The sequence below is a fragment of the Canis aureus genome, chromosome 35 (assembly GCF_053574225.1).
Source record: "Canis aureus isolate CA01 chromosome 35, VMU_Caureus_v.1.0, whole genome shotgun sequence".
Classification (NCBI taxonomy): Eukaryota; Metazoa; Chordata; class Mammalia; order Carnivora; family Canidae; genus Canis; species Canis aureus.
Genome location: NC_135645.1, coordinates 6411817 through 6424330, shown reverse-complemented (window position 1 = coordinate 6424330; position 12514 = coordinate 6411817). Strand labels below are relative to the sequence as shown.

Sequence of the window (12514 nt, the reverse complement as noted above, 5' to 3'; positions counted from 1 at the left end):
ATTTCTTTGGTATTGGCCCTAGCAACATCTTTCTTGATACATCTCCTGAGGCAAGGGAGACAAAAGAAATAATAAATTATTGGAACTACATCAAAATAAAAAGCTTCTGTACAACAAAGGAAACAATCAACAAAAAAGGAAAATATACTGAATGGCAGAAGGTATTTGTAAATGATATATCCACTAAAGGTTTAGTATCCAAAATATAAAAAGAACTTTTGTTAAAAAAAACTCTATACACACACACACACACAAAATCCAATTTAAAAATGGGCAGAAGACAGGAACATTTTTCCAAAAAAGACATACAGATGGCCAAAAGACACAGGATAAGATAGATACTCAACATCACTAATCATCAAAGAAAAATGAACATCAAAACCACAATGATGTATGACCTCACACCTGTCAGCATGGCTAAAAGAAAAAACGTGAGAAACAAGTGTTGACAAGGATACAGAAGAAAAGAACTCTCTTGCACTATTGATGAGAATGCAACTAGATGCAACTGGTGCATCTACTGTGGAAAACAGTATGGGGTTTCCTCAAAAAATTAAAAATAGAATTACCATATGATTAAGTAATTCCACTATTTGGTATTTACCAAAAAAATACAAAAATATTGATTGGAAAAGATACGAATTTTATGTTTATAGCAGCATTATTTACAATAGCTAACCTACAGAAGTAATCCAAGTGTCCATCCACGGATGAATGGTTAAAGATGTGGTGTATATATATAGTGGATTATTACTCAGAAAAGAATGAAATCTATCTGCAATAACTCGGATGGATCTAAAATGGGTCTAGATACTAAGTGTAGTAAGTCAGAGAAAGACAAGTACGATATCATTTTATTCATATGTGGAATTTAAGAAACAAACGATCAAAGAAAAAAAGAGGCAAAAAGCAGATTTTAAATACAGAGAACAAACTGATGGTTACCAGAGGGGACATGGGGGTGGGTGGGTAGGTGAAACAGGTAAAGGAGATTAAGAGTACACTTATCCTGATGAGCACTGAATAATGTATAGAATTCCTGAATCACTATATTGTATACCTGAAACTAATATAACACTGTACATTAATTAAACTGCTTTTAAAAACAATTTAAAAAGAAAAAACGAAATGAGTGTAAATACATGCAGCTCTGGAGATTTGCTTTCTACTCTTTAGGTAGAAATTGCCTAAGTCCCTATTTGATTATGGGAAAGTCCTTAGGAAGTTCAAACAGATATGAAAATTCCAGAATGTTTTCAGAGTTGTTTGTGACACTATTGTAGAATCCCCAGGGCTAATTCTCTGCCACTTGGACTCTCAGACTTTGAGAAACTTCCTCTTGAATAATGAAGAAGAGAACCAAAGTAAGCTAAATCTCTTTCAGATCTAAATCATTTCTGGGGGTGGTCCTGAGGGGAAAGGAGTGTAGTGTTGGGCAGAGGTGATAAACTGCTGGCCTAAGCTGAATGTTTAAACTGATAGTGGTTGATGTAAGGATAGCTCCCATATTTATCATACATGTAGCCAGTAACAGACTATAAACTTCAATGCCCATGACACAGACTGAGAACAAGATATGCGGAAAAGGGTTGATGGACAGTTAATGATATATTCTGAAAGTATGCAGAAGGGCCTCAGCAGATTGCAGTGGACTTCATAAGTAGTATCACCAAGACAGACTGTCAGGCCTTCACATGATTTATAACTCTGCCTTGGATTTCATTTATGGCAGGTAGAAAAGCTTCAGTCACAAATGTTTCCAGAACCCCCCTACATGACAGTTTTACAAAATGGAAAAAAGAGTGTTCTCAGTAACAACCACAAAAATAGAGAATGACCACCGATTGTTGATTACCTAACATATAAATTACTCCTATGCTAACACAGGAAATACAAACAAGTATAAGACATGACACTTAAAAACATAGACATATATACATATACACCTCAAGACAATATGGTACTAGAGAAGTACAGAGGGTACTAGAAAGTACTAGAGAAAGTACCTAGAGCAATCAAGTGATCTGGAAATGTAACCAGAGAATTTGAGCTCAAGGATGATGTTTAAATAGTGGGAAATATTTGCCCAAAAAAAGGAAAATCAAGAGGACATTTTGGTTCAGAGGATGGTAATATGGAAGTACGAGACAGGATTACTACATAATGAGCAGATAAGTTCAGCTGCAATGAAGAATATGAGTTAGGGAGCAGTAAAAAGGAAGGCTGGAAAGAAGGACCTGGACAAATTAAGGGTCTCAAAAGCCAGACTAAGAAGTTTGAATCTAAGCCTATTCCAGAGATAATACAACTTTTAAAGGTTTTTGAGCAGTACTGTAATAAGAAAGCAGAACTTCAGATTTATTCAGTGATAGTGTATAAAATATACTGGAAAGGTGACAAACTAGAAGCCATATCACAACAGTTAAGCATACAGTGTTAAGAACTTACGCTAAGATGTCGATGATGGAATGGAAAAGAGAGAGTTGAGGCTCATTATGAATAAAGTAACAGACCTTGATGATAAATGAAATAAAGTCATAGATAGTTATGAGCCTTCGGGAATAGAACAACATTACTATAGGTTTAGAAATACAAAAATAAAAACATGCTGACTTGTCTTATAACTATCCAGCGGACAAAAATGAGGAATGGGGACTGAGAGATAGAAAGGGTTGAGAGATAGCAAGTTTTGCCCCAGTGTTTATAATAGATAAGAAAAGAAAAGCAATTCACTAGATGAAACCTTGTCAATTCAAAATCTAACCTAATAACTTCCAGGAAAAAGATTCTGACTTTGAAAATAATCAAATCCTGGATGCTATAAACTACAGCTTTGACATACATACTGTCCTGATGAAAACCTTTTGTATTTACATTCTGAAAGCAACAACAACAAAAAAGGTTTAGCTTCTAGGACAAAGTCTCCTGAACTAGAACTATTTTTAAGATATAAACAAATATGTATACATTGTATTGCTGCCAAAACCATTGTATTGCTGAAAAAGTGGGGCTCTGTTCAGATTACAAAAGTGAAAAAATTTTCTATAAATACTGGATATTAAGTGTAATGAATGAATACATTGCCTATAAAGAAAAAGAAAAATTAGAACAAGACTTTTTAGTTAGGGGCAATGATCTTTTTATTCAGGCTAATCTTAACTAGAATTTTCATATTCTGGACACTGGTCACTTTTTAATGGAAAATCCAGCCTTTTGAAGCTCAATTTATTTCTTATTTCACCTAAGTACATGGCCTTAACAGAGTTAAGAACTGTCATGAAAAACAGTAATTTCACGAAGTGGGACCTGGCGGTTTACAATGTTCCAGTTTTTGTTTCTGAATCTTGATAACCTGGAAGTTCTTAGAAAAAAAACCTGGATTAAATGACTACATCCTACTAAAAGCAAAATTTTAGCATAAGAGATCCTTCTTATCTTTCTCTCAGACTGAAAACAAGTTGGGTATTAAACTTTTTAAAATTAACCCTTTTTACATTTATTCTTTTTTGTGACAAATTAGGGTTGAGTTATACATGAGATAAGCTGAGTCCTCTCTACCCTTAATTCTACCAGATGACCTAAAGGCTAAACTGTCACTGTGAATCACCCCAATACCTTCAACTAAACTAAGACAAATTCTAGAAATATTTACATGTGTGGATAAAATATATAAAACAGCCTCCACCTCTTAGTCCTTTCATGACCAATGGAGAGTTTTGTGCAAAGAAAATTCATTATTGTTTTTAAATGGTAATGGCAGATTTAAAGTAATTTAAACAACGTCTGTGTGTTTCTCTAAGACCAAACAAACTGTGGGATGTATAACACTGACCTCAAATGCCCAGGTGATATGTGTGAGAATGTGCTCATCCTTTTCTATAGAAACGAACATTTTTAAAGAAAGGCTCATGGGACACCTGGGTGACTCAGCGGTTGTGCATCTGCCCTTGGCCCAGAGCATGACCCTGGGATCCTGGATGGAGTTCCACATCGGGCTCCCTGTGGCAGGCCTGCTTCTTCCTCTGCCTGTGTCTCTGCCTCTCTCTCTTTCTGTCTCTCATAAATAAATAAATCTTTTAAAAAAATAAATAAAGGTTCAAAAACCCTCAAACAAAGATCGGAAAGAGAACCAGACACTCACTAATCGGTCTCTGTCATTTTGGAGTGATGACATAGCTTTCTTTAAACTCTGGACTTCAGCTAGGCTGGTTGCAGGCTGGGCTGCAGACCTCTGCTTCCCCTCCTCTGACTTGCGGAATTTCTCCAGTTCATTCAACAGGTGATCTCTCTCATTCTGTAGACTGGCCATAGCCTTGGAAAAGGACTGCACTTGGTTGTAAGAATCTTCTAGTTGTGAGGACAAGTGAAGTAGTTGCTCATCTTTGGACAGAAGCTGTTGGTTAAGTTTCTCAAGGTGAGGCAAGCTGTTATCCTCAGTGGAGTTCACTGAAAGGGCAACTTTAGAGACAAGAGTGTCTTTCTCTGTGCTTAAGAGGCCCTGTTCTCTCAGCTGTGCCAGCTCCTTCAGACTGGCATCATATTTCCTTTTCAGTTCATCAAGCTCCTCCTTGGCATGATCTCTGCTATTTTGTAGAGAACTCATAGACCTCCCAAAAGACTGGATTTGTGCGGTGAGATCTTTATTTTCTTTGGTGACTGAGAGTAATTTCTGTTCCATCTCCACCAGATCTCTTGCCAGCTCTGCCACTCTTTCTTCTGCAGTTTCTGTTTCATTTCGCATTATCCCTGCATCATGATGAAGATGCTTCAATTCTTTCTTCAGTTTATCTTCAATTTCACCCACCTTCTTGGCAGCCTCCTTCTGAACATGAACCAATTCCTCTTCCAGTTCTGTAATTCTCTTCTGAGAGGAAGAAAGGGTAGTACTTAACTTCTGTACTTCTTCTTCTTTTACTTTTAACTGGGTCTGAAATATTCCTAAAGTTCCTTCTTCTTGCAAGGCTGTCAACTGTCTCTTTAGTTGGGATACAGATACATTTAAGCTCTCAATCTCTTTAGACAAACCTTGTTTCTCCTCCTCTAGAGCAAGAGAGGACCTCCAAAGATCCTCCTTTGCTTCCTCAGCCTCCTTCAGCTTTCCTTCCAATTTGGCACATTCACTTTTCAGCTCCTTATTCTGCTGAAGTTGAGCTTCAAGGAGTTGTTTTTGCTGGCAGTCCTTTCTTGATATCACTTGGTTCAGGTCTTCTCTATATTGGATTAGTTCTGCATCTAATTTGGCATTCTCAGAATTGAGATCATCCATATGACTTCGCAAGCATCGAATTTCTTCTTTAAGTTTGTTATTCTCAGCAGCAGCGTCTTGGATGAGTTGATCTTTTTCCAAGATGACAGAGAGATGTCGCTCTTCCAGCTGTTGGTAGTCACCTACGATGCGATCTCGGTCATCCTGGAGGGAAGACATGGATTTAACGAAGGAATTCAACTGAGCCTTCTGCTGCAAATTTTCCTTTTTGATGGCTTTCAGTGTTTCCATAAGCTGGTTGGTTTTATCAACAGCTTTTTTGTTCTCCTCTTCTAAGACAACATTCTCCTCTTCCTCCTGGGATAACAGGTTTTCCAATTCTTTAATTTCTTTATTATGTTGCTGATGCAGTTCAGCAACAGCTACTTGGATTGCCTGTTCCTTGGCAGAAAGCAGGCTTATAATCTTCTGCTCCTTCATGTTTAATTCTTCATGCAGCTTGCTGGTCAGTTCCCTGGAGGCCTGAAGATCCGTCTCTAGCTTTTCATAATTGAACTTACAATTCTGGATATCAGCCTCTTGCCGCTTTATAATCCCTTCCAAATTTTCTTTATTTTCTTTACATTTTTCTAAAGAGTTATTTAAATCCATTGACTGGTCTCTGAGATTCTTAAGTTCTGATTCCAACTTAGCTAATTCATTCTGAGAACTGTGGTACAGTTGTCGAGTCTCTTCTAGCTGGGACAAAAGTGCTTTGTTTTCCCCTTGCAGAGTATCACAGACCTTCTGTTGAAGCTGAACCTCTGTCTGGGCCTTGGACTCCCAAATCTGCTTGTCATGTTCAAGCCTGGAAAAAAAGAGACAATTATTAATTAGATAACAAGGAAAAACTACTTGGTGCCTAAGGAATATATACAACATTACTGAGACCTACAGACAAATCAGTATTCATAATTAAAGGTACTTATCCTTTTAATGAAAAGAGGTTAGTTCTACTGGATGTTCTGTATTGAAAGTATAGTGCATCTAAGGGTATTTAAGTCATAAAACTCCAAAGTATGTTGTTTATTTTAGTAACATGACTCTGTATCACTCTAAAAAGCAGTTTTTTTCTCCTGTTTTACTTTACTTTGCACCAGACAAGCTCATGTCTAGCTCCTTAAAGGAATAATCTTGGAATTACAGACCTTGAGGAAACCAGAGGAGAAAAATCCTATTAAAAGTGGAGGAGTACCCAGTATTGGGGGCAATGTTAGTTCCTGAGCTTGAAAAGTAATGTAAAATTGAAGTTAGAAGACAATAACTCTCATGCAGTATGAATTGGTATCAAATACAGGGAAAAGAGGAGATCATTTAAGAGGCTAAAGCAAGGATGCCTGGGTGGCTCAGCGGTTCAGTGGTTGAGCGTCTGCCTTCGGCTCATCCTGAGATCGAGTCCCACATCAGGCTCCTTGAATGGAGCCTGCTTCTCCCTCGGCCTGTGTGTCTACCTCTCTCTGTCTCTCATAAATAAATAAAATCCATAAATGAACGAATGAATGAAAGAGTCTAAAGCAATCACTTGGGAGTACCACAATAAAAATCCAGACAAAGATAGTGGAAATGAAAATGAAAAGAAAGGGAGAAAGCAAACAGATCTCTCAATGAAAAGATGGGAAGAGAAGCAGACATGGATTTTTCCCCTTCATACTAGCCAAAAGTCAGTGCCAAAAAAAAAAAAAATTCCAGAGTCAGGAGTGAAAGAGAATATAGCTTCTAGGGAAATTTAAGACAAAATTAGTCCCTTTATAGTAAAAGGAATAAAACATAGAGACTTTCTTTGCCTTCAGTTACTTTTAGAAGAGCTAAAAAGTTACCCATTTACCTGGAAATGTTGATCTTCAATTCTTCCATGTGGATAGACATCTGCCGAAGTTGATCCTTTAGAACACTGCAATTCTCCTCTTTGAGTCTAATTTCTTCTTCTTTGGTTTGAATAGCATCACTGAATTTCCTCTCCCATTTCTTGGCTTCATCTATCACCCTGTCTCGATCATCCTGGAGGGAAGACATGCTCTTCGTGAAAGCTGCAAGCTGGGCCACAGTACTATCCAAGTTTTCCTGAAGTTGCTTAACTTCCCTGTCTTTGTTGTTCAAAGTAATCTGAATCTCCCCAAACGTCTCTTCCAAGTGGACTTTTTCTCTCCGCAAAGCATCCAGTTTCTCTTGCATGTTCTTCTTCTCTTTCAGGTGTTTCTCCTCTACCTGCTCCAGTCTTCGCTCCAGATCTTCATCCTTTTGTTTCATTTGGCTTTTTACTGATTCTTTGTTTGACTGAAGTTCCTTTTTCAATTTGAAATTGTCTGCTAGGACCCTTGCCGCTTCACTCTGAGTGTCATCTAGCAGTACTTTGAAGCTAGCCAATTCTGCTTCTGCCTTCTTGCGGTGTTCAGTGGCTTGAGCCAGATTTTCTTTGGTTATTTCCAAATCTTTTTGGGACTCAGTCTGAACAAATTCTAGGGCCTTAACAGTTCTCTCCAGAGCACTAATTTTCTCTTGGTACCTGATGCAGTCCTTCTGCAGTTGCTTTACTTCTTGTTGTTTTTCTTTTAAGAGCTCCTGAAGTTCCTTTGCATGACTTTTATTGCCAGGTCCCTTCTGAGCACCTTGTATCTTCTCCAAATATTCCTTTCGGATTTCTGATTCCACCTTAGTTTTCTCTTTGACTAGCTGCTGCTTTTCTTCTTCCAATTCACTCACACACTTTTTAAGGTTCTGCATTTCAGATTCTAGTAGCTCATTTTTAATTTGGGCATCTGTAACATCCTGATAGTAATTCCCAATGCTTCCATTAAGTTCTGCTAATTGATTCATAAGCCTCTCTTCCAAATCATCTTTCTCTTCTTCTGCTGTCTCCTTTAGCTTGGTAACTCTGGCAAGTTCTTCTTGTATTTGCTGATTTGATAGGTTTATTTTGGTTACTTCTTCCTGAAGCACTTTTAGTTCATTGTCCTTTGCTGATATTTGACTCAGTAAACCACTTCTCTCACTTTCTAAAGTCTGGCTAAATTCCCTTTCTTTCTGCTTCTCTTCCTCTAACTTATCAATTCTTTCTTTGAGCTGATCAATCTGCTGAAGGTAGTTATTAATTTCATCACGTGGGCTGACATTCTCACTTTCAAGCTTCTTGGCACTATTTTCTGATAGAACAGATTCTGAATCTTCAGGCCTTGTGCTCGTGTTCTGAGAGTCTTGCTCATTAGATTCACCTGGGACAGACTGTGTTGCTCCTTCAATGACATCCCTTTGGTTATCATGTTTCTCAGTGGCTTCTAGGCTACCTTGTTTGATTACATTACTTTCTACCTGATGCTTTAAATCTTGAACCTCTTCACTTAGAGAGTTCTTCTCGGTCATTAAAGCCTCAAACTCTTGAGAAAGGGTTTTATACTCTGTTTTGATCCTTTCTAGTTCCTCTTTCAAGTTGGAATTGGAAGAAAGAAGTGCTTCCATACCATCATTAGATGTACCGCCTGTGGAGTGTACCTCTGCTCTAAGCCGGTCATTCTCTTCTTCCAGTTCTAGGATTTTCTGTTGTTTAGATTTAGCAAACTTTCTCATTTTTTCTTTCATTTCTTCCATTTCCTGTTCAGCTTCCTGCAATTGCTTTTCTGCCTCTTTCTTGTTTGCTTCTGTGCTTCTTAACTTGCCATACAGTTCTTGCTTCTCTTGCCTCACAGTTTCCACGACATGCTGAATCCTTTCTGCCTCATTACTGACATTCTCATAGGACTGCAGAAGAATTTCATATTCTTTTTGTAACTCCTTGTGTTTCTCTTGCCACTCAGTGCTTTCTGCAATCTTAGAACATTTCAAAGATTCAATTTCCTTCACTAAATTTTCCTTGTCTTCAGTAAGATCCTCCAGAGCTAATTTCAGACTTTCACAAGAGCCATTGAGACTTTGATTTTCCATTAAAGATCTGTCCACTTCTGTAATGAGCTTGTCTCTTTCTTCCTGAAGAAGAGCTAGCTTTCCTAAGAACATATCTTTTTCTTTATTTTGAGTAGAAACTTGACTTTCCACATCTGCCAGAGACTTAGTGAGATGTTCAATAGTATCTCTGGCCAAAGACAACTCTTCTTGGAGACCTTTGTTTTCTTTTAGTGCTTCTTTTCGGGATATAAGGGCAGCTTGTAGTTTCCTCTGTATTTGTTGCTTTGCTTTACTTTCTTCTCCAGTCTCTTCTGGTTTTTGCTTTATTTCACAAAGTTCCACTTGTAACTGCTTTATCTTCTCATCATGTTCTTTAGCTTGCATTTCCAGCTGTGTACGCAGAGCCTTGATTAAATCCTCTTGTTCCATTATCTCTGTCTGTACTTTCATAAGGGCCTCTTCTTTCTCATTAAGCTGTCCAGAAAGGTATCTAACTTCTTCTTCCTTTTTGCTTATGAGTTTTTGCAGTTCATCTAGTTCAGGCTGTAATTCTCTTAAATGTTCTAATCCAGCAATTTCTAGCTGGCTGCTTTCCAATTTTTGTCTCAGGCTTTCTGCATGGGCTTCAGCTTCATGGGATGCTGTCCTCAGACTTTGGATTTCCAAACCTTGTTTATTTATCTGCTCTTGTAACTGAAATACCTCTTCGGATTTTTTAGTAAGCTCACTTGTTGCAGAACTAACCTTCCATTCCAACTCCTCTTTCTCAGCCTCTATCTCTTTCAGCTGGGTCTTAATCTGGGCAACAGAAGTACTGCCTTGCAGAGAATCTGCATCTCTAGGATGAGAAACCAAGTCAGATTCTGAAACAAGTTGAGCAGGTTGCTGCTCTGCGGTTTTGAATAAAGGTTCTTTTAAACTTTGAGTGCAAGAGTCTGGATCCTGCTGGTCAATGCCCAGGAGTTTTCTGTCTACAGACTCCTTTACTTGAATCTGGAGTTGTCTTAGCTGGTCTCCAATGTTCTCATTTTCCTTGCTCTGCTCATCAAACTGTTCTTGTAAGCGATTATACTCCTCTTTCTGTTGCTTGAGCTCCTCCCTAAGATGTCTTTCTTTCTCCTGTGCCTTCTGTAGAATCGCCTTTCGAGAGGTTAACACTTCCTGTAGCTTCTTTTGAAGTTGCTCTCTTTCTTTTTCAAGGTCCAGTATCTTTTCTTCCAGTTCTGGTTTCCAGCGTTCTCCACTACCTGCACCAGGTGGGCTGATCGCCACTGTTTCTTTTACAGGCACTGCTGAGTCTCCATCACCTACGTCCTTGTTACCTGTGGTTAACTTTTGGATAACTGCTTGGTTTTCAATGATTTCCGCTTGCAGCAAGTCTATTTGGTTTGTCTTTTCTTGCAAGTTCTGATTCATCTGTTTGATCACAGCCTGTAACTCTTCTTCAGTGGCTACCTTTTCTTCTAAATCCTTCCTTACATGTTCTAATTCCACCTCTTTCTCAGATATGGTCTGTTTTAAAGAAATTTCTATTTCTTGGCACTTAGCAGTCACACATTTTTCTGAGCCTTTTTTGCTTTCTTTATCTTCCTCCATTTCCTTCTTCTCACGCTCATTGAACAGGATCTCTTTTGTAGATTCATCTTTCACTTTGGCCAATTCCTCTTCTAATCTACTGACTCTCTGCAGAAGTTCCTTTCTGTTAATAAGAGCTGCCTGGAGCTTTCTCTTTCTCTGTTCACTTTCTTTCTTTACAAGATCTAATTCATGCTGAAGTTCTTCTTTACTTAGGAGCCCTGCTGGGCTTAGCTCATCATAATTCTGTTTAAGGCCAGAAACAACTTCTTTATCTTCTTCTACCTGCTCTTTTTTTGCCTCTTCAGCTCTGGATAATAAATTCAGCTGTTCTTTAAGAGTCTTAATTTCAACCCCAAGAGAAAACTTCTCTTCATTAAGCTGAACCATTTTCTCAGTCATACTAAAGCTGATTTCTGTCACTTGCTGATCCTTCTCCAGGATAGTTTGTTGGAGGGTTTCCACATCTCTTTTTTTCTCTAATAAGAGTTGATCCATTTTTGCTATTTCAAGTTCCTTTTGTGAAAGAGCTTGGGAAAGTTCTTCCATCTTATTTGAGATATCCTTCACACGTTCTGCTCCTTCCAGCACTTCATTCTCCTTCTTCTGCAGCTGGCTTTGCAGGCTTTTTATCAGTGTACTCTGTTCAGAAAACTGAAGCTGTATATCATCCAGTTCATTCTGTAAAACTTCAATTTTCACATCTTTAGATTTTGCTTCTATGCTGAGACTGTGGATCTGTTCAGTAAGCAAGTTGTGATGAGTCGTTTGACTTTCATAGTCAAATCTTCTCTGCCTTTCTGCTTCTGCAAGGTTCACTTCCAGTTGTTTTACCTGAGCCCTCAGTTCTGTCACCACACTAAGTTCCTTCACTTGAGAAAGAAGCTGGTCTCTTTCTTCAGACAAAGCAGTGAATGCACTGTTGGTGTTTTCAGCATTTTCCCTCAATTCTTCAATCAACTGGTTTAGGTTGCTGATTTCCTTAGCTTTCTCATCTAAACTTTCCTCGTAGATTTCTTCTGCTTTACGAAAGCTTATCTCAAGCTCTGAAATTTGCCTTTTTAGCCTTTCCAACTCATCCTGATGACACTGACAAATTCCTGGTACAGCAGCAGGGGGTTTGTCAACACCATCTTCCTTCGTTGATTTTAATTCCATCCCGGTGTCATTTAAAGGTATTTCCTCAGATGTTCTATTTTGATGTTTAGTACTCATCTGCTCTTCTTTTTCAACTGTTGGAAGACTGCTTTCTTCATGTGGCATTGAAGGAAAATGTTGCCCTGTATCTTCAGGCAATATTTTCGTGCTAACTGTAGGTATTCCTTCACTCTCTGTCTGCTTCATTTCTTTCTGGTCAGGGACCTCAGGGTCCCCCTCGGCCTTTTTCCCCTGGAGCTGCAACTTAAGAAATGCAATCTCTTCTTGAGCTTCTTTCATTTCCAACAGTAAAACTGACAGTTCTTTATGTTTCTGAGAAAATGTGTTGTCTAGGACATCCTGTCCACTTTCTTCAGCAGAAGAGCTGCTCCTGTCGAGCCTGGTAACATCAACAACACTGGTCTATTTTTTAAAAAAAGAAAGAAAAGCCTCAGTCAGATGTCTTGTAAGAAAAACTTGGATTTCATGCATTTTTCAAAACCTGCAACTTTCTAGTTCAAACTTCCTACCATAAAACTGCTAAATACTTTTAAAATCAGTTTTTATTTCCCAAATTGGACTTCTGAGTGTACCCTGTCAATCCTACTGAGGTCAAGCCACATTCATAACACCTATGGTAACCTAGAACTCCTTTTCTGGATATCCCTTACTTGATAAACT

The 12514-nt window shown here is 38.3% G+C and overlaps 1 protein-coding gene and 1 long non-coding RNA gene across 11 annotated transcripts in view; one reads left to right on the top strand and one right to left on the bottom strand.

The window, feature by feature from the left end:
- The window catches only part of GOLGB1 (golgin B1), a 90634-nt gene that overhangs the window by 28833 nt on the left and 49287 nt on the right, over positions 1 to 12514 (bottom strand). For all 8 annotated transcript variants that reach the window (XM_077884325.1, XM_077884317.1, XM_077884324.1 and 5 more), the window contains 2 exons: positions 7071 to 12256; positions 4142 to 6053 (listed from right to left, as the gene is read on the bottom strand). In XM_077884325.1, coding sequence (XP_077740451.1) covers positions 4142 to 6053; positions 7071 to 12256 — 7098 coding nt within the window. The remainder of the gene's footprint in view (positions 1 to 4141; positions 6054 to 7070; positions 12257 to 12514) is intronic.
- Positions 1273 to 12514, top strand: part of LOC144305482 (uncharacterized) — a 30670-nt gene continuing 19428 nt past the window's right edge. For 2 of the 3 annotated variants that reach the window (XR_013372481.1, XR_013372482.1), the window contains exons 1-2: positions 1273 to 1364; positions 5978 to 6166. This is a non-coding gene — a long non-coding RNA (uncharacterized LOC144305482). Of the gene's footprint in view, positions 1365 to 5977; positions 6189 to 12514 lie in introns of those variants that run through there. The other variant, XR_013372483.1, reaches the window with a different exon arrangement.